Source organism: Scatophagus argus, chromosome 15, assembly GCF_020382885.2.
Source record: "Scatophagus argus isolate fScaArg1 chromosome 15, fScaArg1.pri, whole genome shotgun sequence".
Classification (NCBI taxonomy): Eukaryota; Metazoa; Chordata; class Actinopteri; family Scatophagidae; genus Scatophagus; species Scatophagus argus.
The window spans coordinates 11349253-11373759 of NC_058507.1; the positions used below are offsets into that span (position 1 = coordinate 11349253).

The 24507-nt window shown below is 40.2% G+C and overlaps 1 protein-coding gene across 4 annotated transcripts; it reads left to right on the forward strand.

Annotated features, from left to right (window-relative positions):
• The first annotated feature begins 519 nt into the window (after window positions 1–519).
• Window positions 520–16062, forward strand: grhl1 (grainyhead-like transcription factor 1). Of its 4 annotated transcripts, none has more exons than XM_046413613.1 (16): window positions 520–692; window positions 2812–3004; window positions 3299–3372; window positions 4043–4176; window positions 4265–4500; window positions 5126–5208; window positions 5543–5696; window positions 5822–5933; window positions 6379–6473; window positions 8271–8514; window positions 9360–9487; window positions 11163–11191; window positions 11416–11501; window positions 13212–13297; window positions 13765–13829; window positions 14681–16062. In XM_046413613.1, exons 1-16 carry the CDS (start codon window positions 673–675, stop codon window positions 14793–14795), a joined length of 1854 nt encoding a protein of 617 aa, XP_046269569.1. In that variant the 5' UTR covers window positions 520–672; the 3' UTR covers window positions 14796–16062. The 4 variants fall into 4 exon arrangements, with proteins under 4 accessions (XP_046269569.1, XP_046269570.1, XP_046269571.1 ...); XM_046413614.1 differs by having other exon boundaries at window positions 2815–3004; XM_046413615.1 differs by lacking the exon at window positions 520–692 and adding an exon at window positions 710–956.
• The last annotated feature ends 8445 nt before the right edge of the window (window positions 16063–24507 follow it).

Below are 24507 nucleotides of genomic sequence, written 5' to 3' on the forward strand. Positions count from 1 at the left end.
ATACCATCATAAATATACTTTTTTGTGTCGCAGCATCTCAGGCTTTCTGTTAAGTTACCTAAAATGATTTCCTTGACTGAACAAAGTTTACATTGGGTTAGGAAAGTGCTATTATTTGACTGGAGCTTGATATCTGCATTATTTTAAACCTGTTTTATTTGATCTTCATTGGAGGAAATCCTCAGTCCATATGTACAAATTAGTGAATACTATCATTCCTTGCTCCTCCAGTCCTTAAAATAGAATCATACCACCACATATATATATTGCACAACCCAGTGCTATGATTCTAATTTAAGGACTATATAGATAGATAGATAGATAGATAGATCGATAGATAGATATGATACCAATTACCAATATGATATAACCCTGCAGTCTCTCCACAGCTCCAGGTAGACCACAGGTGAGCCAATCACAACCTCTGAGAAGGCAATTGACAGTGTGGCCCCGCCCTCCCGTCCACCTGTAATCCAATCCGCGGTCCTGTCACAGGTAAAACCGGCCTCGATTTCACTGCATTGCCCCAAAAAAGCGAGAAAAGCCGACAAAACCCGTTCTCTCAGTAGGGGACACCTTGTTTGCCCTCATCCAGCGTTAGCGGCGCAACCCGGTAAAGAAGACGGATCGGATTTTCAATACCAACTAGAAAGTCCAGTTCGACCGACCGAGATGTCACAGGAGCATGACAAGTAAGTTGTCCTGACTCTCCACCTTTAGCTTGCACAACGGGGCAGGTTGGCTCTATAATAATGTAATACTAACCCTAAATATTTTGTGGATATTTACTCAGTTTTTGAACTTTTTCTGAGTTGGCACAAACGGATTTATAGAAGTCTCACTTGGGTCCATCTCTGACCTGCAGCTGCTGCTTGATATTTTAAAAAACAATCCTCCTGATATTCGACTAGTAATTGAGGCATTATTTTAGGATTATTTTGGCTTCTTGTTCAAGGGTAAGTTTACTCTAAGACTGGCTGCCTTGCGGGAAAGTGATTGTATCTCATAGTTTCCCATGGTGTAACTCCGCTAATTTCACCTGTCGTGTTCGAGCCTGTACAGGTGTATCTCCACCTGTCGTGCGAGCAGAGGCGCCTGTTAGAATAAAAACCGTCCCGTGATGGGTTGTTTAGTGTTTGATTTTGCTTTAAGCTCCAACAGTTATGTGGATAGTCTTAATGATGTTTGTTCAGGACCTCAGCAGGGAGCTGTCAGCTAAAGAAAAACTGCCTCTGCTGATGGTTTTTATTGCTACTAAGAGTTTTGACCAACAGCTTCACTAAAACTATTTTTTTTGAATATATTTTTCATGCTGGTGTAAACGTACAGTCTATATTATGTACTTTTTGTTTTGAGGGCAATGACAAGGAGACTTTTCAGAGGAGTGAAATTGTACACCTGTTAGGCGTTGGCCCGGCTACTTACACAGACAATGTAAGCAAGCATGGGGCTATGTGAGGTTATATTTTTTTAAACTCTACACAACTCAAACTTTTTGTTTCAAAAATGGAAGACTGCATGCACACCTGTATAGAAAAAAAATATGTTTTTTTTCATGGGCTTGTGCATTTAAAGAGTCTGTGAATTCCTGCTGCAAAACTGAATTTATTTCGTACAAGTGGAATCTAATTTTAATCTCTGTCTGACACACAAACTTCTTTTCTGTTTTAGTAATGGATTTCATTTCCTTAGAGATTTATTGGCGTAAATAATGGATCTTATCAGGTTGCCTTTCATGAACAGCACAATTAGATATAGGATTACTAATTATCACTTTGCTTTGGCCATTGAGAGGAAAAAAAGCTGCGTTTGTTGTAGATACTCAACATGGAAACAGAACCAGTCCGTTTGCACTTCATCATAATTGCTTTGTTGTGGCTGAATATCACCAGACAGATTTGGTGGCAGGTAGATTACAGTTGTGTTAAAGTGCTGTGTAGTTTTCAAAGTTTGACAAGTAAAGCTAATGATCTAGATGAAACTTTAATAACAAGAGCTTAAGAGTTAAAACTACTAAATAAATATAAGCTGAGCAAACATTCAAATTTGGTGTAATTAGGAAGATAAATAATGAGGCAAATGTTCTGTATTTTGTGTTTTGTTTTCATGTCACTTTAGATTTAAAGCATTTACCTGAATCCAGTGAGCTTAAATTAACACATTTAGGCAAGCCGATGAGACGCAACACATCGTGGTGCATTCTTATTGGCCCAGCTCAGCCCTGTTTGTGAAGCAATGACTCTCACAAGATGGAAGAGGAGGGAGAAACGGTGTTGACTGTGCATAAAAACGTATTTTTCACAAACAGGTTCTCTTACAAAAACAGTAGCCCAGTGTTGATTAAGCGCAGGAATGTAGCTGGGCCACATACGTCACTTGTGGTCACCTTCTCAGCCAATGAGTGAGCACCGAACACGTGTCGTCACACTGGACGAGCCTGTAGAGCATCTTTTTCTCATGACACCTCGGTGGTTCGATAGCTGAGATTTGTTGCACAATCACTGAAAAGCTTGAACAACTGGTCTCGTAGATAACGAGCATCTACATGGTGGATCTCTGACTCTTCTAACCTGTCTGTCTGTTCTGAACAAGGCTGTGATTGTAGGTCTTGGCTTGAAGAACTATTGGTGAATCCTACCAATCCCAAATCTGCTCTTTTAAACATGTACAAGTCACACCCATAATGCAATATATTTGATTGAGTAATGCCCTCACCACCTACTTTTTTTTTAATTTCATGTAATAAAGTGGTGTAAAAAAGCATTAATGATCGCTTTGTACACCTTTACCTATTCAACTCTTGTCTTACAGCAGTAAGCGCGCGGTCCTGGTTCTCCAGAACGAGCCGGGCTATGGCGGCCAGCGTCGCTCCTTCACCACAGAGGATGAAGCCTGGAAATCATTTCTGGAGAACCCACTGACAGCTGCCACCAAGGCCATGATGAGCATAAATGGAGACGAGGACAGTGCTGCAGCTCTCGGTCTGCTCTATGACTACTACAAGGTATCAGGAAAAACTCAGAGATCACTTTCGTGACCATGCGGGAAAAAGTTCTGTAACTTTCAGAGCTCTTCTCTCATAAATCTAAAGTACAGAATCTCATGTCAGGGGATTAGTTACCAAATCCTGACAGGCTTTTGCCACTATAACCATCCTCCGTACTGACATCCCGCCATTAAAGAACATCTGTGAGGCAGAGCGTGTGTCATGTAACTGATCTAGCTGCACATATAGACAGCAGGATGTTGGATGTGATGTGGTCAGACGCTGAGCGGCTGTGTTTACCCTCCCATACAGGTGCCCAGGGAAAAGAGAACAATACCCCAGAGCAAGCCAGAAGCACTGGTCTGTGATGTGGATCCCAACAAAAGGTGAAGAGCAGCCCTCATCTAATACCCCCCCCCCCCCTTAAAAATGAAAGCACAGCAGAGGGGAATCACAGCATGAGGGATGGGGAGAGATTCAAGCTTTCGCACATTTTCTGAATTTTATGCATTTGGATGTAATCTATTTGAAACTGGAAGAGCATGATGTTTCTCCAAATAGTCAAAGTTTTAGCTTTAAGAGTCTAACCCAACAGATTTGTTAAGTTAAAATAAGTTAAAATACAATACTTACTTTATTTAATCTCACAATCAAGTGACGCAAATAGTACACAAATAGTTTGTAAAGACGGTTGTAATAGTCATTAAAGTAACAGAAAACACTTTGCAATTTTGATTGGCATTAAAAGACTGAGTAAAAAAGAGTAAAAACGTTGTTGTGCTATCCGAATCTTAGTGCGTGCGTTTATTGGTTATCTGAGGGTAATCAGTCAGTCAGTTTATTTGTCCCCATAGGGCGAATGGTTGCACAACAGCAAAGCACAAAACAATAAATAATATATAATAAAATAATATATAAAAAAGGACATGAGCACACATACAGACAAAAGTGCAAGGTAAAACTTTCAAATAATGAGTTGATATATATCAGTTATATAAAAACAGTTTGCCAGCTGGGTCACACTTTAAATCCAATCATACTTTGTTGTTGTTGCAGACACCAGATCCAGGCCGGACACCCCATAGCTCCTCTTCAGGAACCAGGTATGGAGAGCAGGATTCAGGTCCTTAAGGGACCCTTCAATATTCTTCAACTGGCCCAGGACAAGAGGAGCCAGTTCCCCTCACCAGGTCTGTTCGCATTCAATAACACATGCAGACAAGAACAGCTTAAAGACAGAGAACCTGATAGTCAGTTTGCGGATTTTTGCGTTTTCAGACACGACCGTCACAGTTTCCATTGCCACCGTGCCAAACTACCCGCCCGTCAAGACAGAGGTGCCCAGCCACGGCTTCTCAGTGACCATACCAAACAATTGTGCCGAAACCGACAGCCATGTGGGCGTCTTTGACCGCCAGCTCGCCCACAACGGTGTCCAGTTCAGCCCCAGCACCCAGTCACGCACGCCCCCCGACTCCACCTTCACTGAGACTTTCAAGGATGGTTCCCAGGAGGTGTGTGTTTCGATCCCCCCTCTTTCTAAACCCTGTTAATGCTCTCCCTACATCGCCCTCCTCCTCCTCCCCCTTCTCTGCTTCACTTTCCTCTCCTCTCCTCTCTCAGATCTCTCCCATCAGACAATAGGATATTCACCTGATCCCATGGAGCCAGCGGTGGGCTCAGCCTTCCCTGGTTTTATTTGAACATGCCAAAATAGCGACCAGTGTGTTATTATGCCATTGTCTCACCAACACAATAAAGTGCTGTACTTTTCTCCTACAATAGCCAAAGCCCTTTCTCTGTCCTCGCTCTCTATTTAACCTGGAGGGGAATTACCTTGGAGAAGAGTAACCCAACAAAACCCCTGTACAGGAGGGGGTGAGGGGGTTTTGACAACATGAAGGAAGGGCCATTTGAAATTAAAGACACAGGGTTAAAGGGAAAGAACAAATTAATAAAATCTACAGAAAGTCATGGCAGAAAGAGAGAAAAAACCCTGAGGGGCGCCGCTAGATTAAAATAATAATTATTCCTCTGGTGAATGGTGAATCATTTAAAATTAAAGCAAAGTAGCTGTTTAATATGCTCTTTTTTCTGTCCCTCACTTCATACTTTATCTGTTTTCTTTGTGTGCTGCAGGTGTTTTCCTTCCCAGGGGATCTCCAGTTACGTATGGCCTCCATGACACCTGATGAGTACCCTCAGTTTGACACCGTGCCGGGGTAAGTCGCGCTGCCGCCGGCCCACCGTCCGACTTCCACCGGCATTCAGCTTTTGACACAACGCAGCAGAATGGCCTCATTCATCCTAGTCACAGGGGAGACACCAGACTCCCCCAGTGTGTGAAAGACAAGAGTCTGCACACACGGGCATTATCTGACAACACACACTGATTTTAGGTCACGATTTAGCTGCGGCGGCAAAATGAAGCGTGCCACATTATGCTATGCCAAGTTTTTGAATGGTGTTACTGTACTGTTTTCCAGGTTTACCGAAAAGAAATGCTTTTTCTTGATGTTTAATTTTTGATGCTTATTCAATTGTTCTGTATTTCAGGAATAACTTTGAGTACACCCTTGAGGCGTCCAAGTCTCTGCGTCAAAAGACAGGTGACGGGACGATGACGTATCTGAACAAGGGACAGTTTTACCCAATCACCCTCAGGGAGGTTGACAACAAAGGCATACAGCAACCTATCACCAAAGTCAGGGTAAGAAAGAAAAATGAAAATAAGCCCAAAACAGTGTAGGGTTTATTGACAGTAATCACTTGCTACATATCAATATAACATATTAAGTTGTTGCTGTGTGTTTGTGTGTGTTCATCCGTTGCCAGAGTGTAGTGATGGTGGTGTTTGGAGAGGAGAAGTGCAGAGACGATCAGCTGAAACACTGGAAGTACTGGCACTCCAGACAGCACACTGCCAAACAGAGGTGTCTGGACATTGGTAAGACTGTTGTGTGGCATTAAAATATGTGTGATATTTAAGTAGTAAGAGTGCTGCAATGAAGGGTCAACTAAATTTAAGCGTAATGACTGGGACGCTGCTGGGGCAGAGAGGGTGGTGATTTTACTAATCCAGTGACTCATCCTGGTTTTATCATCGATTTGGCTGATTAATCCTTCTGTGTCTGCACGAAGTGGCTGGCTGAAAGAGCAGCTTAGCGGTAACTGACGGGAAGGCATGGTTGTAACAGATCATTTAAGTTGGCTGGGGATTAATTCTTCAGCCTTTAAAATCCCACCTCATACAGTAACTCTGTGAAAAAAAGAGTTTTCTTGAGTGTTGATTTGTTTCTGTATTTTGTTCAGTTAACACCACTCTCACATGTGCCTTTTTATGGCTCACTCGACTGCTAAGTTGGTCACCAAACTCTTATTTGTTGTCACAGCTGACTACAAGGAGAGCTTCAACACTATCGGCAACATCGAGGAGATTTCCTACAACGCCATTTCCTTCACCTGGGACACCAATGAGGAAGCCAAAGTAAGACGATAAAAGAAACATATGCACAGAGACAAAAGTGGACGTGCTTGTACCAAGACCGCTGTTGCTGCCTTTTGTTGTTCATGTAAGAACAAGTGCAGTGTTTGGTCCACAGGATCACCGGTGATCCAAATTTTCCCTATCTTGAACTCTTAATATGAGCCTTGAACTTTTCACATCAACACACTTAAGCCAAAAATAAACGACTCCTGTTTATTTTAAGACACCATATGTTTCTTGCCACAGACCAGAATGCAGGTTTCAGGTGCTGACACCCTTTTGTCAGTGATCATCAGCCGCTTTGTTCATCGTGATCCTCCAAAACAGTCGTTAGAGAAAACATTGGCTTAAATAGAAGAGCAAGGATGCTGTCACCTCCTCTTGTGTGTTTAGCCTTATTGCATAGAGACACAGAGGTGTGTGTGTGTGTGCATGTGTGTGTGTGTTCATACGAGTCTGTGCATATACATTCTGGACTGGTCCAACCTGCCTGTCACCCCTATTGTGGTCCTGAGTGTTAAGTTATTTCTACGCACCAGACAAAGAAGTGCAGGAATGAGGAAACTTAGCAAGAGGAGGACGAGGACTGGATTGGACAGTTAGCAAATAAAATCCTGTTCAACAGGTAGGAGACGTGACAGAAAGGAGGAGCTCCTGTCCTCTCTTCCAGTCTTAGCTTTTTCTTTTGTCGCTTACTCTCGTGTGGCTCTCTGCCACTGGTCCACTGTCAGCCTGAGATGCCGACTGACAGGCTAACAAGCAGACAAAGAGACAAAATGGCATCCTGGCTCATCTCCTCTCGCTGTTGCCCACTTAACATAAATAAAGTCACACGCACAAACCTCTCTTGCACACACACACACACACCAGGATGTGGGATCTAACTGTCTCATGACTCGAGGCTTGTGTCTATAGGATGTTCATCCTTGTGTGAGATCATGACTTCACAGTGTGTGTATTTTTTTGAAGCACCGCCCGGCCACATTGTTTGAGCATCTCATCAATGATAATTGCCTCATTGATCTGTTTAACCAGAGATGTAGATATGTGTGAATGTGTGTGAACTGGTGTGTGGCCTGCAGCATATATGTATTTGGAAAAGGCAGCATCTGCCTTTTGTTTAACTGCTCTGGGGACAACCTAGAGGCATTACCACTAAAAATATATTTTCATAGCAATTATTTCCTTTCTGCTCTGTATGTGACAGTCTGTGCATTCATTTTTGTCTTTATTTAGCCCATTTTGAACTCTTGCTACCTATCATCAATGCTTTCCTTTTTTTCTGACTTTTTTCATTTTGTCATTTTGCATTCATGTCCAGAGGGTTCAACATGCTCTGTAAATACACAATAATTTAATGTACAAATACATTCACGCATTTTGCCTTTCATTAACATTTGCAATTTCATTGCTATATTCTGCTTTACCCCTTGGATTCCCTCTTTAAGGTTTTTCCAAATGCTCTGTGTTGATATGATAGCGTGTTTTGTTGACACAATGATTACCTGTCAACAACAAAAGCACCAGGAGGACAAAGGAGCAACTCCACATTAGACAAAATATAAGCCTGCGATTGCCATTGTCGACCAATAGAGGGCAACACATAACACCAAATGATCTCATCTGCTCCAGGAAGGCCTTCGCGATGTTAAATGAAAACTAGTTTCTTTATGATTTACCAACTATGGAAAAAATTACGTTATTAGTTTGCTGTTGTTAAAGCTTATTTTTAAAGTTGGACATTTTCTCCTCGCTTTGAACTCAACTGTTTCCATCTCCTCTGTCCTCTCTCCACAGATCTTCATCTCCGTCAACTGTCTGAGCACAGACTTCTCCTCTCAGAAGGGCGTGAAGGGTCTTCCTCTGAACCTGCAGATCGACACCTACAGTTACAACAACCGCAGCAACAAGCCCATCCATCGCGCTTACTGCCAGATCAAAGTTTTCTGTGACAAGGGAGCTGAGAGGAAGATCCGAGATGAGGAGAGGAAGCAGTCCCGCCGGAAAGGGAAGGTCCCCGAACTCAACCCTGGCCTGGGCTGTGAGTCTCTCAGTAATTTACTTTGTATAATACACAAAAGCAGGGGAGTGAAAATACTGTTCCTAATCCTGGAGTTAAAGCAAATGAGTACAATCTGTTGCACTTCTTAACAAAACAATGTCGAAGTCAAATTGACAAGTTCAGACACGACTACACTGAAAACATTCAGCGCGGAACAGTGTGGAAAATGTCCTGTCTAAAACCTTTCTCACTGCAAATGTCAGACATACAAGATGGTCTTTTATGTCTTAAACATGTGCTAATCAATATTTTTACATGGACATTGAGTCAAATCAAACGCAGTCATGTACCCACGAGGAACTATTAGTAGACTCTGCAGGTCCCCTCAACACTACAGAGCATTTTAGCTCACTTTGGCTCATTTTTTGGTTTTGCTGCCCACACCCTCATCATTATTGTCAGCAGATAAGGTGCTTTTTTCATATAAAAAACAGATAAACCCACCTCAAATTACTTTCCCACCAAGTAGCAGTTAGCAGTGTTAGCAGCTAGCTAATAAACATGGTGGAGCATTTAGCATCTAAAGAGATCTTTTCCCTCAGGAGTTACTTGAAACCAAAACAGCTAAAAATATAGTATAGATCGGACTCACATTTGCTGGTTCCCGGAAATGCAACAGTAAATAAAGCTTATGTTTCTCTGTGTTTACTTGGTGTGTAAATAGCTTTTTTCCTAAGATGTTTACTGTAAAAATTTCATTAGATGATAATAAATCAGTGTTGTGTTTACAGCTTGTTTTACTTTCCTTAAGTGGCTAAAAAAAATATTAATACAGATTTAAAGATGTCCTTATTAATAAACCCTGTCGTGTCTTTTCTGCCCAGTTGTGGATGTCAAAGTGCCCATCCTCCAGAAACGCAATGATGTGACCATCTTCAAGATGATGAATGACTATGAAACCCAGCCTGTCCTTTTCATTCCCGACATTCACTTCTCTTCCTTCCAGCGCCATGTGAGTGCCACTGACAATCACAAAACTCTTTATACCACCAGCACTGTTAAGGACAAAATGGAATCACATATCTTATATGTTATTTCCGACCTTGTACGTGCTTTTTTGCTACATTTATTCACCCTTCGTAGCACCTTGGGTGGTCCATAAATACTTTGTTGATTTCAGCTTCCACCCACTCTTAAGCCAGCTGGGTCGAGGTGACCTGCTTGCTTAGCTGGCAGGAACAGAGAGTTCTAGTTTGCAGCTCTGATAGGAGTCCTACATACTGATGGCTGTATTTCAGACTGCTTACTCACAGGATGAATCATTTACCCGTGACTCAAAACAAGCCGTGGGGGTTCAGAATATTACCTGCTGCCATTTAATTTGTTCATATGCTCAGAGCAAGATAAAGAGTTAGATTTGGAGTGGACTCCAGTTTTGTTAAGGATGCCTAGATGCTATATGTGGCAGATTTTTACTGGCACTTCAGGCATGCGTGCAGTTTGTTAGGTTTTTATCGTAGTTGACAAGCAGCAGCCCTCTTCTTTTTTCACTGAACTCTGAGCTTTGCATCCTCCAGTCAGGACAAACACGTCACCTCACTTTTGCACGCGTGCATTCACTCCATTAGTTTTTCTGGGTCACTTGCGCATTTCAGGCGCTTCTCATGTTTTCCGTGACATGTATGATGAGCAAAATGACTTGGCAGGAAAAAGCGTTGAGAAATTTGAGCACTTGTGAATTTTGAGTGACCCCTGCTGGTCAAAATATGATCAGCCCTTTCACTCGCTTTCATTCGGTTTACTTTGCTCCCAGCGAGGCTGAGGGAGGGACTGGAGGTTATTTCTGGTACTGCTGATGACATTGAACCTGACTAAACTGCTATCAGTTTCTGATAAACTCTGAGTTTACCTAAAAGCTCTGCAGAGAATTCTATTAATGGCAGCACCTGCGATCAATACAGTCACAGGGCGAAAAGCTCCAAAAAAGCAGCTTTCCAAGAATTAAAAAAGCAACAACATTTATCTGCTTGATCCCATTCATTATTATTGTTATTGCGATGTAACTGAACCAGAACTGCATGTCTGGTATTATTGTTTTTGTCCATTTGTATTTTATTTTATTTTATCTTTTTACCTTGTTTGATGTAGCTTTAATTGATTTTTATCTTGATTTTTTAATATGCTTCAAATGTCATTTTAAAAACAAAAACAATTTGTCATTATTGTATATATGAATCATTTCCTGAGATTGATTCCGTAGCCCTCAAGCTGTAGCTGTACAAACTTTGCTCTACATATAAAACAAGGCAGCTGAGTGGTCGTTTTTTGTTGACCAGACTCTTTTCTCACTGATAAAGGAAGAATAGATGAGCCAACCCTGGAAACCTTTTGGACTTTTGGCTGTTGACTATGCCTTGACCTGATTGTCTGATTTAGCCGCCGACATGGAGAGTTAGATCCACAGCGGCTACAAAGTCATACATTTTAAATGTGGCTTAAATATTTTCATTGCAGACACATTAAAATCAGATTTAATGTACGTTATTGCCATAAACATTGAGGACCCAATTCTAAGATCAGATACTATCATCAATTTAAATTACTCTCATGCACTTTATATGATGGTTGGGTTTTCAGCTTCCATTTTCCATATGAATTAATTTTCTTGATTTCTGTTTCCTCTGCAGCCTTTCTCTACAGAAGATGGAGAGGAAAGGTGAGTTCATGGATATGTTGATTTCCCACTTGCTGTTTTCCCACTTGCTTTTTAGTCTTTTTGAACTGAGACATCCCTCTGCACTTTTTCAGTTGAACGCATACAGTCTTGCTGTTGTTGTTTCTAGGAAATACCCCCGAGCTTTGTGCATGTGTGTATATTATGGCCTGTTAAGTGGTTATTGAGGGCATTTAAGCAGTGATTTGTGTGTTTGTCCACTGCAGTTCGGGCATGAAGAGATTACCATTCAGTGATGATGAGTTTGCTTCACCCCCCAACAAGATGGCGAGAGAGGAGGAACCAAAGAAAGGTACTACATGTGTGTATATGTAGCAGTTGTACAATGCTTTGACTGTTCACATGCTGCAGTTTGACTGATGATGCTCTTCTCAGGGGCTAAATCAGTCTGTTCATATGTGCATGTGTGTGTGTGTTTGCTGTGATCAGCCCCTGAAGACAACCCGCTCCTACCCCTTTCTGGGCCATGTGATTATTCCAGGTCTTTCAAAACACACACATGTGCCCGGGGCCTCACTGACCCAACAAAATACCACTGATCACTATGTGCACACATGCAAACAAGCCTGTGCCCTTTACCCTATATCTTATTCTTAGGCCCACAGCTGGCTTATTCTATACTAAAAAATGTAAATAAGTGCTTTAAGATAAGTTATAGCTACAAGAAGAAAGTTTTTAAGAAGTGAGCTTTACCTTCACCCTTTCAAATGAATACACCTGCAGTGAGGTTTCAAGGGGTTCTAAGAAAAAATGATGGGTCAACAGTTTTTTTTCTCTAGTTTTTGCTTTTTTGTGAAATACTTGATACTTTCAACTCATCAGGTCAGGTCAGGTAAAGTCCTTCAGATCTCAGAGGCTGTCAGTCTCTGAACTGCTCACAAGTTATGTCACAGGATAAGGCCTTAACTTGTTGATAAGAGGTCACAAGTTGACACCACTTCATTTTACAAACCAGAAAAAATGGGAGCTACTATCTTAAATGATGCTACAACTTGAATTTGATTCTAGTAGGTGTTATAAATGTAAAATGAAGCATGATTCAGCTAGAAAACATGGCCAATGTGTCGCCTTTAATGTGCTCCAATTTAAAGTGAAAGGTTTAGGTGATGCTTCATAATCTTTCCACAACAGCTGCCATGTTTTTCCAGTTAGACAAATGGCAGCCGTGCCACGGTTTGGAAGGGATCATGTTGACGTCTGAAAGAGAGACCTGCCAATCATGTGCTGAACAGCCTCCTTCAAATAGCGTCTGTCCCAAATGGAGTTATACAGGCAGCTACTGACCACAAGGAGCGAAGCAAAACTGTGGCTGCATATACTGTCATATTATGAAACCACGATACAGACATGTACCATATCTTTCTACTGTTTGCTCCATGTACAGATGACGTAAAGTGAAAACTCCACTGCACACAGTTACATCTCGAAATAGAAGCCCACTTGACAACAGAAGGAGTTTTCCTTGTGTTTAGACACCTCAAATGTAACAAGTTCCTGCAACATGCTGGACAACAATATGAGAAAATCTATTTAGAGCATGATCTATTTTGGGAAAATAGAGTGTAGTGAATGAGAGGTGGGTCTTTGCGTCCATCTGCATGTGTGTCTCTTTACAACCATGTATGATGAGAGTGCTTTGTCTGGGCCCAGTGCCACAACTTTGAGTCTGAATGAGGGATCATGCAGAGTCTGGCAGGGGGGGTATTTAGTTAAAATGGCCTGCAGCATTATACATCAGAGCTGCAAATTGACTAATGGATTAAACATGTCTGCATGTGCTTGAGCTTCACTACTTTGAAATCAAGACGGGATGCAGTAAAGCCACAAACCCACACGCATGAACCAAACCAGCAGTTGAGTCGTTCAGCCTGACGCAAATACACGCTAACGCTCTTGCCAGTGATTCTGAGGTCAGATTTGGGTTGTTTTCGTGGCCAATCTGCGAACATACGTGCTTTGCTTTGACGCCTTCCCGTCTCTTCTTTCTGTTTTCACCACATAGTCCTGCTGTACGTGCGCAAGGAGGCAGAGGAGGTGTTTGATGCCCTCATGCTGAAGAATCCCACGCTGAAAGGCCTGGTGGAAGCTGTAAGTTGTCCTCGGTTCATTGTACTAGTAATGATTGGTATTGCACTTGGCTTAAAAAGTTGTGACAGGACATTGAACCAAGAACAATGTAGGGAAGAATAAAAACAAGTATTGGAGAAAGACAGAAAGAAGGTGTGTTGGATGGATGGAAGGGATTTGGGGGGGGGGGGGGTGAAGATGTCCTTGAGAGAAAGAAGCAGGAGGAGAATATAGGAAAATGTTGTATAAAGAATTAGTATTTTGTTGTAGTATTGTAGTATTTTGATGTATTCAGCACATTTCCGGAGAAAGATAATTGATTGTTGAGTCCAGGTTTTCAAATACTGACCACCTGGGAGTTGACACTCAACAAGCAACCACCCTTCTTGGTTACTGCACCTTTGAATGGTGTATCGACAGTCAAACATCATCTGGCAAATTCTGCATAGAAAAACCATTAACACTGACTTGTGTTTTTTCCCAACCAGATTTCAGAGAAGTATGAATTACCTTTGGATAAAATCGGAAAGGTCTATAAGAAGTGCAAAAAAGGGTGAGTATGAGTGCTTTGTGAAAGAGCAAACCCGACATAAGACCAGATAAATAAAAAACATTCTTATATTCTGTTATGTTTACCTCAGGTGTTTGTCATCCTTCACTAGGATATTCCTCAGGGGCTTGCTCAAATTGTTTAAGGTCTCTTTCAATATGAAAGTGTCAATCAAACTGTTGGCTTTCCCAGATTCATGATTGACTTACTGATTGATTTAGATCCCTGTTACAGTGAGGTCTAATTTAAACTTTTCAAACATGCTTCTAATTGGCATTTAGTTGGTAATATGTGAGTTAATTGACTATTAGCAATCAATCTGGCTGTTGCTATGATACACACCAGCCGATCATGAGGTGTAGGAACAGACCCAAAGGCTGGACTGACATCATCATAACTGGGTTACTGATGATAAATTAAATTCTGCAATGATTACATTTGCATATTGAAGGTAAAGCCATGGTCTTGAGAAAAATCCTGCCATAATGCAATCAATCTTACAAGGAATGTTTGACAATTTGGGAAATAATCTTCTTCTTTGGGGAATGTTTTTCTTCTTATTTTGCCTAAAGTTAGATGAGAAGATGAACACCATTCTCATATCTGCACAGTAAAAAATGTTAGCTCACTTTAGCCCAAAAACAAGAAACACTGAAAAACAGCTAGCCTGGCTCTGTGCTGAATTTAAAAAGTTTGCATGCCATAACCTCTAAAGCTTGCCATTTAATGGCATTCTGCAAGTATTTTACGTACTTAGATTTCTCAGTTTCTTTGTATAGAAGTCAAGATTTGAGTTTTTTGGGGGTAAGGGTGAAACAAACAGGTCGTTAACACCCACACCTGTCTTCTAATAGTATTCTAGTTCACATGGACGACAACATCATCAAACACTACTCCAACGAAGACACCTTCCAGATCACCATGGAGGAGTTGGGCGGCATGTACAAACTCACCCTCACTGAAATCTGATTGGCGTGAGTAGGGGACATCACTCAGAGGATGAACGAAATGGAGCCGTCATGTGTAGTGGTTTACATGTCTGGCTACACGGTGATAATGGACTCGATATGAAATGTAAATCATGTCATTTTTCTGCTGTATTGATGTCAAAAAGATTTTAAAAGTCTACTTTAAAAAGAGGTATTGAAAAAGTCATAGCTCTTAATGTTGATTAGATACGTAAGTTTTGATTCAATTTAAAACCTTTCTGTGCATCAACAGGTGAGATCAGGTTTGATAATGATTTTGTATTCAGTGGGGGGCACCTCAATATTAGTGCTTTACTTTTGTACATTATTTGTGCAGGGTGTTTGCGGTGCTGCTATACCTCATGCTATGCAAGCAGCAGTGTTTCTCTTACGTTTGAATTTCATGAGGAGAAACAGCTTCCTTCCTAAAGCCATAGCACTGATGATTACAGTCTGTAAATTTGGGTATTTAGCACACAAAATGAGGACAGTAAATTGCTGACAGAGCCTCAGCGGTTCAGTGTATTAATACCAAACAACATGGCAGTATTTAGTGTGTAAAGCCCTCTTTAACCATCCTACAATTAGCAGACAATATTGTATAGTAAATGTTTGCTGTTTTTTTTTAGCATAGGATATATGTTGTTTGCGAGTGAAATGACTTTAAAGACGTTTTTCTTCCAATCAACTAATGGCCTCTTTGTAAGTATTAAATAGTCATATTATTATGCTGATAATAATGCTAAAACTACCCCTCCCCTGTAGAGTAGTTTTCTGAATGTTGATGTAATAGGTCAATGAATGTCTAGTGCAGTTCACACAGGCTGTTCTGGAAGTGCAATATGATATTTAGGTACAGACACATTCAGAAAAAAAGTCTCCTCTAATGCCATAACTACAGTATATAATACATATAAATTGATGTTTTAAAATGGAAATATTTGTATATATATATATATATGTCCACTGAAAACTGGATCTCTACGATCCTTCCTTTTGTATCTCAGTACTTACTGTGTATATATTTATTAAGAGAATGGATGTGGGTTTTTTTTTTTTTTTTGGTTTATTTTATTGTTTTTTTTACCATATATCCAAATTTCTATTATTCCTAATAATATAATGTTTTTTCTTTTTCTATGAAGTTATTCTAACATTACATGTCAAGGGACAAAAAGCTATTAATATGTTTTTAACTGATGTTTTTATTTTATTTTGTAAAGGATTTGATGCACAAAGTGCCCAATAAAGGCTCTCCAGTAGCTGCACTTTTTCTTCCTGGTGTTCTCCTTTTCCTTTTCAAACATAGCCTCCATATTACAAACATAGCCTCCATATTACAAACATAGCCTCCATATTACAAAAAACAAAGATTTGTGATCTATGGAAATGGTTTAACAGAGTAGCAGATCTGTCAGTAGTTGATGGTTTCGATCTGTAGCAGAGATTAACTGTGCCTGTGCCTGTTTTTCCTGTGTCTGTCCACGGGAACAGATGTCTGGGCATCAACCCTAACTCCGTGGACAGAGAACAGGCCTGACAGGACTGTTGCTCTGTTGGAAACCTGGCCACAATTTTCTACACAGACCCTTTGATTAAAGTAGGATCTCATTTATATCTCAAACTGTTGGCTATTAGATGTTCTCTAGGGACAGTAATATCAATCAGCCAACACTGAAGACCGAAATATCTCAGCAACTATGAGATGGGTTGCCCTGAAATGTTGAAACAGACACTCTTGCTCCCCAGAGAATGAATCCTTATGATTTGAGTGATTTGTTGTTCTTCAAGCGCTACCATGAGGTTGACATTTGCTGTTTTGGGTGAAACAGTCACTGAACAGATTGCCTAAGAACAGCCTAACAAAGGTGTTAACGTCTACTTGTCTGCCACTGAGTGCAAGCCTGGGTAAGCCTTGAAATGACAGAGTAAAAACACCATAACTCAAGGTTACTCCATTTATTTATGAAGCAGTTGAAGAACATTTTTGTTAACACATATTACAGTTTTCTCAAGAAAAACAAGTCTTGCAAATCATATTACTCCCATTTGGTCTTCTGCAGAATGATAGTTGCAGTGTGAGTATATTTCACATATTCATTAGTGTCAGACGTTGGACTCTCGATGCCACCACTTACTCCACATGGGGCCACAAAAGCAGTGTGAGAGCTCTCCAAGCAGCATCATAAAGGTTCAGGCGTGCACGTACAGACAGACCTGAGGAATCATTTAGTTACAGTTTAACCAGATAGACATGCCAGTGTTGCTGTCTTGTTGTCCCTGAGTGTGAGGCCATCTGGCCTGCCTCTCATTTACTGTCTCTCTCATTCTCGCTGTAATTTTCTTTTCTTTTCTTTTTTATCTTAAGTTTATTTCTGAAATTTTAAACCCACAGTGGATGTCTAGATGGAGCTTCTGTCCTCTTAACAGATAATTTTGAGAGATGTCGCACAACCTGCAGAATTCACAACTCAGGCAAACGGTCTTTATTTGTTTTCCAGTCTATTAACGGTAAGGTCAGAGTGGGTTTTGATAGAAACTGGATGATTCTAGCAGAGTACATGGTGACTGTGAAATTACAAAATAATACAGGTATTGGCCAAACACTGAATTAACACTGATCTCTGCTAATCTGTTGTTTGCTTTTTTGGCTGGCAGATTTTGAGTTATTGTCTTGTATTAAATATCCTAATGATGGTATGAATGATCTTTTTATTTAAAGTATTCTTATTCTAGGATGCCACGGTGGTGCAAGAAGGTTCTTGGCTTGAGTGCTGGCCAGAGTCTTTATGCGTGGACTTTGCATGTTCTCCTTATGTATGCTTGGGTTCCCTTCGAGTACATTTTAAATTGGCTTTAAAAAATTTACTTTAAAAAATTATTTTTTCATGTTAACAGATGTTTCCGTTTCTGCAGTCTTGATGATGTTACATGATATCCAGTCTACATCACAATGAAACTTCTTCAAAGAACCTGGCACGGTGAGTGACTCCTTTTTGTTATAGCTACAGTATATTCAGTAAAAACACATGACTCATTTAATGTCACTGCTGTCAAAATTTCTTGGTTTTCTGAGGTCCGATGCTGCACCACTTTATGCTCTACCCTGGCAAATTGCACACTCTTAGGACTGTGTAATGTACCTCTGGCAGACCAGACCACAAGTGACCTACTTTGTTGCTGTTCAAACATCCCAAGTGCAGCCCTACTTGCAGTTCCCATTTCGCACTTTGAGAAAACAAAACACATTTCTCTCTTCGCATTGTAATCTTTCTCATGTTACCTCTCGGATATGTGCTGGTCCATGTTTGCCATCAGGCTGCAGTCCAGATAAACATTTGTATGTGCAGTTTCATGATAATAACTCCTTCAAAGTTCAAATTGAAATAAGTCTTAGTTTGGTTTCTTGCACATAAGTACTCAAATAAATTCATATGAATGACTTTTGGAAGAGGTGCATAAAGTTTATGAGGGATCAGCCTCAGTTTCTGTCACCAGTTGTAAAATACAGACCTGTAACTTCAAATGTAGTTCAGCAGGAATTTAGAAAAGTCTGCATCATCCTCTTTGCCTGAGTCAGTATTTTCCAGTGTTTCTCTGTGTGATTCATACCAGTTTTCCTTTATAGAACCACTCTCCAAAGTAAAATTCTCTCCTGCTGTTAAGTTATTCACTCACCATGTGTAGACTTAACAGGATGATTTTTATTCCACCCCTGTGATTCAGCCTGTAGGTAGTGAGAATGGGATCTATGATAGGTTCAATCTAGCACTGAAGAATGACACACCCTGTACCCACACAGTTAGACCATGACTCGTAGTTGTTCTTTCAGGAAACTTGCATAATGTAGAACTTTGATAAACTGCTATTACTATGAAAGTCTGAATATAACTGGGCATGGAGACCACTTTTTCTTCTTACGGTCAGTCATGTCTGCATTACAGAACTGCATAACTGCAATGTTAATGATATATTGTTGTTAGTGTTCAATGTTTTTTTGCTTCTGGTGCACCTTAAATTAAGCTCTGAATGTCCTTTAAATTAAGCATCACATCTGTTCAAGCCGTTAACTCCCATCTCAATACAGCAAAACACGCACTTGTCTATGACTTTGAAAACCCGCAAAATATTACTTTTTGTTAAGTCAGAACAAAAGCTTAAATAAATGCCCCTGCGTTACACAAACCAGTGCAATTTTCTTCTGTTAATATTATCAAGTCCAACATTGAATATACATTGTTTAGGCTATTAAGGCACGCAAGCTGGGCAAACACATTTTATACAACAATGGGACTAAAATACAGAAAACATTAACACAGTTATAATATCCGTAATTTGAAGAACAGTATGTTTCCACTCTCTATGTGTGTGTAACAGCGGCCTCTAGTCTTCTGATTTGCAGCTACACTGTATAGACAAATATATACTGGTATGGGGCTGTTTTTCAGGGGTTTAGGTGAGGCCCCTTACAGAAATCAAGATTGGATAAAAACATAAAAACATGGTTGGATGAGTTTGGTGTGGAGGGCCCGCACAGAGCCCTGACCTCAACCTCATCGAACACCTTTGTGATGACCTTGAATGGAGATTGTGAGCCACTCCTTTTGGTCCAACAGCAATGCCTGACCTCACTATTGCTCGACTGCATGAATGTGAAAAATAAAAAATAAAAAAAAAATTAAAAGTCCCACAGAAACACTCCAAAATCTTGTGAAAACCCTTCTCATAAGAGTGGAAGCTGTTAAAACTGCAAAGCTATCTATGTCTTTAGAATGTGTTGTCATTAAAGTCCTGGTTGGTGAAATGGTTAAGTGTCCCAATATCTTTGTCTATATTGTGTATATAGGCGTTCACATTATAAACATTTAACACAACAGCATGTACTTCTGTCACACTGGACAAGCCATTGCAAAAGATTATAATTTGCCCCAGACAAATAAAAAAAACATTATTCAAAGAGTATCATTTAATAATATTTCAGATTCCACACATGCTCAGATCATCTCCAGAGAAGCTTCTCCGGGGAGCCCTCAAACCTGCCTCCAGTCTCCAGTTCCTCATGTTGCTAGGACAACATTCTGACCAATCAGGAGCCAGGTGCTTGTAGAGGAATTCCTGCTGTCACTCCATTCTAATGTGAAGGAGAAGAGGGGGTTGGGCCAAATGTGTTGTATGGTACACAAAGCATCTCTCAGTGCAGAGTTCACTATAAGATGGCTCATACCACAGGTCATCTGTGTTTTATTTCTTGTCAGGAAATATTTACCATCATTTACCATCATCATCTACTGACACACGTTTGTCGCAAATTTGTTATAAAAGTCTTTGTTTTCTCTTGTCGCTTTTGTACCATTGTTATTGTGGAAAGTTCACAGAACAATGGAACAGCATTCTGGACCCAGAAAGAGAGCTTTCACTTTTCCATTATGAACTTTTCTTTTTAAGTTTTACTTTAATGAACTGTTTAAGTACTGACACAGTATTTCAGAAAAAAACTGCTGTAAACATGCTATCTTCAGTGTATCCATGCTAGAACGTACCCTCTCACCCATTTCAGTATTGAGGGGATTTCTCTGCAAAAATAAGATTAGAACATGATCTATTCACCCTTGATAAAAGTCTAAAACTCCACTGATCGCTTAAGACCACCTAACAAATATCTTATATCTAAATGTTTTGTTTTGTTGACATGTGATACACATGTACACATGTATGTATACGTGTAATTGCGTTTTATTGTGGATGTAAAAGTGATAGTCTGACAACAGAATCTCAGAAACATTGCAGTAAATATGGATTTGTCATACATCTGATAACCATTTTATGTCTTCTGAAGCTGTATACACAACACCCTGTTTGATGCGTTTTATTCATGTCACAAACATGACTCTTGTTTTCCACCCAGCCATATATAATATGAATTGCAACCTGCGAACTCATACCATTCATGCTCTGTATACTTTGGCTTGTTGGTGTTTGGATGTTTGTATAACATTAGCATTACCTTCTACGATGAAAATACCATCATCAAGCTGTGTAAAGTATAAAACAAAAAGCAGTAAAGCAATTTAGAAGGCTTAAGAAACACGTGTTATTACGACATTTATCTGCAAAATTAAACAATTCTGACTCTGTATTCCATCAAGACAAAAAAAATGTAAACCCGTTGAGAGAGAGCAATGAGGAGTTTCACAGCACCAAAGTATTTCTCTGTCACCTGTAAGTTGTAAAAGGTATTTATAACTCTCTAACTTTATTAAACTGTTTCCTCTCTCAAGGAAAAGCTGAGAGCATTCAAGAGACATGAAGTTTAACACTTCACTTATCCACTGAGGGATGTCAGGGAGCTCCTCTCTGAGCACAGAAGAGGAGGATTTTCAGGATGAATTTGCGGGAATATTTAGGGAATTATTTATACCAAGAATGGATGATGAAGGAGAGATGTTCACCGTCTGACCGATTATGTTACGTGTAAGGGGATTTCAACCATAAAGATTTGTTAAATAATTGTAATTTTTTTTCTTGCATACTGAAAGTAATTTTTGGACCTTAGTTTTTAAATGTTATTAACATGTAAAATAAAACCAAACAAACAACCATATCCCCACCTTGAAAGCTTTTTAATCAAAGTCTGTACAAACACTTAACTGCAGTCTTCAGTGTGAGTTTGTGTGAGTGAGTCTTACATGAATGTAAAAACAAGAATATAGAAAATAGAAATAGAAAAAGACAAAAATGTCTTTTAAAAGCAACAATGCAAAACATTTATGGGGCACTATGAAGGGGATGATGAACGTTTAATAAAGGGAATAATTCAGATCAGTTTTCAATGCCCTCAATTCAGCTGTACAATCAGACTGAACTGATGTTTCTGTTGAGCACTTTTAAATATGTAGAGCCTAGGAAGACAACCTCAGTGAAATTACTCTGAAATGCAGTTGAGTTTACACCTGTAATGTTCCTGAAATGTCGTACATCTCACGTGTTCTGAAGAACTCAGTGATTATTGTCCTGTAGACCTTATTGTTATGAAACCCTTAGAAAGAATTATGCCTCAGCAGCTCACTACTTCTGTGGGTGGCAAACTGGACACTCAGTTTGCATGTGAGCAGAATCGTGACACAAAAGATGGTAACACTGATGCAAGTAATACTGAAGCATTTGAACAAGCCTGAAACTAAAGCTTGGGCTCTCCTCTTAGATCTTACATCTGCACTCAACCCAAAGAGGCAAAGATGATCCAAATGGACGATAAACCTCATCTGATTCAGTGGTATCATAAATTTCTACAGATAATTAATGTTCAAACATGTTCAGCTTCCACTGTTAATAACTCTGGAGCACCCCTGGGTCGTGGGTTCTAACCTCTACTCTTTACACAGTGAACAGACGATTGGAAAACTGATATTCCACATAGATTCATAGTTTTCAGATGATACTACACTATTGTCTTTGTCATGCACTAAAGATGATCCTAGCATTCATCATTACTGCTAGATTAGCGGACTGGTGTAAAGAAAAAACACTTATTTAACCCAAATGAGAAATGATGTTTGGTCTTCCAGTGAACCCTTATCCTACAGTGCCCGTAACACAAGTTGAACATGATTGCCCATAAATATTTGGCTGTCTTTGGATGCTGCTTTATCCTGGAGAGTACATATATAGATCACTTTTGTAACAAGGTACAACAGTGCATTTATTTTCTAAGGAGACTTGGACCATTTGAACCACACAAACAGACCTTTGTATTGTTTTTCCAATAGGCCTACAAAGTGATATACACGTGGACTCAGTTGTCTGTGTTCAGCTTCAAGCTTGACTGGTTAGACCGCTATGAATCTGCCTGAAGATTGTGGGAAAAATATGTCAGCGAAGTTTTCAAGCTCCGCATGCCACAAATCTCTGGCAGGTAATATTGCATCCAACACGTTTGCTGATTTGTGATTGATTGATTGACAGATGCTGCAGGTTTAAAATGATTTAAACCTGCATGGAATCTTTGTCTCCTCCTGCTGGCAGTGGGATGATGACACAAACACTGTCAAAGTGCTTATGTCATTGGCTCCGTCATACCCGTTTTTTTGCTGCAGCCTACTTTGTCTTCGCTCCCATCAGCTCTGGCAAACCAGTTAGGTCTAGCAAATCTGGCTGATGTAAAAGGCATCACTACCAGTGCAGGAAACTTGCCACAGATTCCAGCTGTAAAAATTGCAGTATATGGCAAAATCCAGGCAGTTGTATTTGGCGGCTCTAGTCCAGTCAGCATTGTGTGAACTTGTTTAACAACGGCGTGAATATTGCAGATCTTCATTTATATGTAAAAGTGCTATATTCTTCATACTGCAGAGGAGTATTTTCAAATGAACATCCATACATAACATCATAATAAGTTATGCGTCGATTGTGGTTAAAGATTTGAGGCTATACTTCCTGTGGAAGTAACATTCTTGTCTACATGACACTGCCTATAGCTTCCTGTCAGTGCTCAGTGGCTGTTAGTGAAATATAGCCCCTGGGTGGTATATTTAACCCTGCCTGGGAGACTCCCCCCTTTTTGAATCCACTCCTAGAGTTCCTCAGTTGGGGGAGTTGGCCGGACAGGGGATGTGTGCGTGTGGAGGCCCAGATAGGGCCAGCGTAACCTTTCCTCTAGATTCCCTGACTGTGCTGAAGCGGTGTGCCCCACTTATATCACAAACAGGCCGCTGTACTTAGGCCTGGGCTGCCTGTCATGCTTGTAGTTCAACTTGTTTTCCCCGTAACTCCTCCCTCTTCCCCTCTCTTCTCGCTAACTGCTGGCACTGGAGCTCCTCGTTGCTCCCTGAGGTCATGCTTTTGTGAGTCATACAGAGGCACGGCCTTCGATAGCAGCCAGGCGCTGCTAAGATCAGGCCAATACACCTGCTACACTCCCTTATGCTGCAGGCAAGCGGAAAGCAAACAATTTACCAAATTCACTCAAGGTAAAGGTGCAAGTTGTGTTTGTTTTTAAGCAGGAAAGATCAACAGAATATGACATATCATGGGTCTTACACTGGACCTACAACTGTTTTTACCAAAGTGTGATGGCAATTTCTGAATTGGTAACATTTCTACAGCCATTAGATTGGAGCCTTTTTCATATTATGGCTTCCAGAAGTTCATTGGCTATTTTTTTTTCTTTATCCAAATGCAGTTGGTGATGTAACAGCATATGTAGGTCAAGACCATTTTGAATACTCTGACATGTACTTCTGGGAATGATCTCATAGAAATGTTCAGACAATAGGCCACAGGGAAAAGAAGCCCAACATACATTAACATTTTTATAAAGTTTAAAGAAAATATATTTGTGTCAGCAGAACAAAGTACAATATCCTCTTCCCTGCATTCAGAACAAAAAAATATCAGTGCAAATGAATAATAATCAACCCAAAAAAATCTTATGCAGCCCATTTGGATTTAAATGGGGTGCTGAGATTGGCTGCAGGAAACCAGGAATCACTTAACTGTGAGTAGACCCACAGACCAAACAAATGTCAATTCTTGATGGAGACTGGTACACCAGTTACATTTTTTGCCTAATTTCACCATTTTTGCTAGAATTCAACAGGTGACCTCTCATGGGTGACCGGATTTACTGTGAAACCATAAAAGTATTGAAATATTTGCGTTTGAAAGTACAATGTTAAAATATTACACTGATGACTTGGGTAAGGACAACAATGATA

What these genes read in the sequence shown, in the direction of transcription:
- grhl1 (XM_046413613.1), top strand. Translation starts at nt 673, where the DNA reads ATGTCACAGGAGCATGACAA. An exon ending in ACACCAATGAGGAAGCCAAA is followed by an intron (nt 6,474 to 8,270) that starts GTAAGACGATAA and finishes CTCTCTCCACAG; the next exon opens with ATCTTCATCTCCGTCAACTG. An exon ending in TCTCTTCCTTCCAGCGCCAT is followed by an intron (nt 9,488 to 11,162) that starts GTGAGTGCCACT and finishes TTTCCTCTGCAG; the next exon opens with CCTTTCTCTACAGAAGATGG.